Source organism: Otolemur garnettii, unplaced genomic scaffold (assembly GCF_000181295.1).
Source record: "Otolemur garnettii isolate 467f Iridium unplaced genomic scaffold, OtoGar3 scaffold00197, whole genome shotgun sequence".
Classification (NCBI taxonomy): domain Eukaryota; kingdom Metazoa; phylum Chordata; class Mammalia; order Primates; family Galagidae; genus Otolemur; species Otolemur garnettii.
Window position 1 is genome coordinate 2,039,662 of NW_003852592.1, and position 3,588 is coordinate 2,043,249.

General features: G+C 41.4%; 1 protein-coding gene across 1 annotated transcript; it reads left to right on the top strand.

The window, feature by feature from the left end:
• The first annotated feature begins 1,062 nt into the window (after positions 1 to 1,062).
• On the top strand, positions 1,063 to 2,028 carry LOC100955091 (vomeronasal type-1 receptor 3-like). Its single transcript, XM_003801099.1, has one exon. The coding sequence runs from the start codon at positions 1,063 to 1,065 to the stop codon at positions 2,026 to 2,028; it is 966 nt and encodes a 321-aa protein (XP_003801147.1).
• The last annotated feature ends 1,560 nt before the right edge of the window (positions 2,029 to 3,588 follow it).

The window sequence follows — 3,588 nt, forward strand, 5'->3', positions numbered from 1 at the left end:
CTCAGACTACATTTTGTCTATAGGTTAGTGGTAATTTAGTTTCTTTTCTGGAATATTTTATCTTATGCTTCTGTCCCCTTGCTCAACACAGAGGCATTCCACCTTGCGATCCTTCTTAGTTCAGTTGAAAAAAGAGTCTCCTCTCTTCATTTTAACATGGAATCATTTGAGCTTTCCTTTAATTTGTTCTTACATAATTACTCTCTTAGAATCGTGCTAAAATCAAGGCATCTATCTTCTACTTTGATTTATAAATCTTTATAGGTGATATTTGCCAATAAATTAATGAGATTTAAGCAATTACTGTCACAATCACAATTTTTAAGAAAAATACAATCATTTTTTAAGAAACTCACAAAAATACATGGACATTCAGAAAAACATAAGTGTGCATAAAGTTTGGACATGTGGTGATGAACACATCATCAGCTCCTGGCTCTTCCTCTAACAAATAAATAGGGGACTTTGGAAATGTTATTCAGTCTTCTTGTGCCTAAGTTCTCACCTGTAAAATAAGAATAATAAAGTGCTTACTTCATGGAATTGTTGCAAAAATATGTAAAACTCTAATATTCTTACAAAGATAATATAATTCTTCCAGATGTTTTTACCTGTATAACATTTACAGAAAAGACAATTAGTTTTAATAAGAAATTAATGGGTCGGAGGTGGCTCCCGTAGCTCAGTGGGTAGGGTGCCAGCCACATACACCCAGGCTGGAGGGTTCGAACTCCACCGGGACCAGCAAACCAACAATGACAACTGCAACAACAACAACAAAATAGCCGGGCATTGTGGTAGGCGCCTGTAGTCCCAGCTTCTCTGAGGCAAGAGAATCGCTCAAGCCCAAAAGTTTGAGGTTGCTGTGAACTGTGACACCTCAGCACTCTACTGAGGGTGACATAGACTCTGTCTCAAAAAAAAGAAAAGAAATTAATGGGTTGAGAACAGCAGTAAATGGACAACTGTTGACTCTACTTTCAGTGATAAAGCAGACCACATGTTTCCATGAAGGATTCTTACACTCTCAAAAGGAGTATCAGTCACGTGAAAAGTTAACAAATGGCCTCCAGAGACTTGGCAATGGGGATGATCTTCTTGTCACAGACCACAGTTGGGCTTGTAGGTAATTTATTTCTTCTTTACCACTACAGCTTCGTTTATTTCACCAGGTGCACACTGAGGCCCACAGATTTGATTCTCAAGCACCTGACTGTGGCCAACTCCCTGGTCGTACTCTCCAAAGGAATCCCACAGATGATGGCTGCTTTCGGTTTGAGATATTTTCTCAGTGATGCTGGATGCAAACTTGTCTTCTGTGTTCACAGAGTGGGCCGGGGTGTGTGCATGGGCAGCACCTGCCTCCTGAGTATCTTCCAGGCCGTCACCATCAGCCCCACGAACTCTGCATGGGCACAGCTGAAACTGCACACTCCTAAGTACATTTTTCCCTTCAACATCCTGTGTTGGGTCCTGAACATGCTGGTAAATGTCATTCTCCCTGTGAATGTAACTGGTCAGTGGAACAGCAAGAACACCACCAAGAATAAGGATTTGGGGTACTGTTCTGTGAGAGTAAACACAGTTGTACTATTAACACACACCACACTGTCAGCATGCTATGATGTTTTATGTTTGGGGCTCATGACCTGGTCCAGTGGCTTCCTGGTTTTCATCCTGTACAGGCACAGGCAGCAGGTGCAATACATTCATAGGACCAGCCTCTGCCCTAACCCTGAGTCCAGAGTCACCCAAAGCATCCTTGTCTTAGTGAGCACTTTTGTATCATTTTACGCCCTTTCCTCCAGCTGTTTATTATTGTTGGCTCTTTTCCCTCATCCTAGCTGGTGGCTGGTGAACACGTCTACGCTAATCACTGCTTGTTTTCCTACAGTCAGCCCCTTTGTTCTCATGCACCGTGACCCCAGGATAACCAGGCTGGGCTCTGCATGCTGTGGAAGGAGCACACAGTTCCCTAAGCTGGTCAGAAGCTCTAACCGTCATGCGCTAACTCGCTGTTTTCTTTAAAACGTGCACTCATTCATTATTTTCCTGAAGAAGTTCAAGCACCACAAGGAGCATCTCAGTGAGACCATACCGTTTTTGTCTTTCTTGTCCCTGGCATTCTGTCCACCAGGTTCATCCAGATTGGTGACTATGACAGAATTCCCTCCTTTTTAAGGTAAGACAGTGTTCCATGGTGTAGTTATAGCACTTTTCTTTAAATGTTCACCCATGTATTGACATTTAGATTGTGTGTAAATCTTTGCTGTTATAAATAATGCTAAAATAAAAATGAGAGTGTAGATTTCTCTTTGACAGCTCCATCTCACTTCCTTTGGATCTATATTCAGAAATAGAATTGCTGGATCATATGGTAATTTTATTTCTAATTTTCTTTTTTTTGAGACAGTCTCACTTTGTCACTCTTGGGAGAGTACCGTAGTGTCATAGCTCACAGCAGCCTCCAACTCCTGGGCTTCAGCGGCTGTCTTGTCTCAGCCACTCAAGTAGCTGAGACTACAGGCACCTGCCACAATGCCCAGCTATTTTTAGAGAAGAGGTCTCACTCTTGCTCAGGCAATCCACCTACCTCGGCCTCTTAAGTGCTGGGATTACAGGCGTGAGCCCCTGTGCCCAGACTATTTCTAGTTTTCAGAGGCGCCTCCAGGTTGCTTTCCAAAATGTACTAAGTTTCATTCCCACCAACAGTGTCCCAATTTTGCTCCAATTCTCACCAACACTTTATTTTTAAAGAGTCACTCTAACAATAGTGAAGTGATAGCTCATTGTGATTTTAATCTACGTTTCCCTGATGATTAGAGATGGTGAACATATTTTCATACACCTGCTGGTCATTCATATGCTTTTTATGGTAAATGTCTATTTACTTTTTTTGCCCATTTGAAAAAAGCTACTTGTTTGTTCTCTTGCCATTGAGTTATTTCAGTTTCCTATACATTTCAAATATTAGTTTCTCATCAGATTTATGCCTGGTGGATACTTCTTCCCCATCTGTAGGTTGTTTCTTCACTCCATTAATTTTTTTTTCTTAGCTGTGTCGATGCTTTTCTTAGCCTGCATATCTATTTTTGGTTTTGCTCCCTGTAGTATTGAGGGGACTATTCAAAAATTTGTTGCCCTGAAATAGGTACTCTTGTCTTGCATGATTAAGTAGGAGAGTAATTTTGTTAGTGTTCTTGAAAGCTGAGATGTTCAAGATAGGAGAAGGAAGCTGAATATAAGATCAATAAGGTAAAGTAAAAAGCCTGTTGTCCCGGTTATTGATTGGAAGTATGAGTAAAATCCTGATATAGTTTATTATTAAAAAATTATACTTCCAGCTCAGCACCTGTAGCTCAGCAGCTAGAGTGCTAGCCACATACACTGGGGCTGATGAGTTCGAACTCAGCCCGGGCCTGTCAAACAACAATGACAACTACTTAGTCTCAGCTACTGGGGAGGCTGAGGCAAGAGACTCACTTAACCCCAAGAGTTTGAGGTTGCTGTGAGCTGTGACGTCACTGCACTCTACAGAGGGTGACATAGTAAGACTGTGTCTTAATAAAATAAAATCATATTACCTAG

Bases quoted from the DNA above. Each gene is read 5' to 3' on its own strand.
- LOC100955091 (XM_003801099.1), top strand. From the start codon at position 1,063: ATGGCCTCCAGAGACTTGGCAATGGGGATGATCTTCTTGTCACAGACC.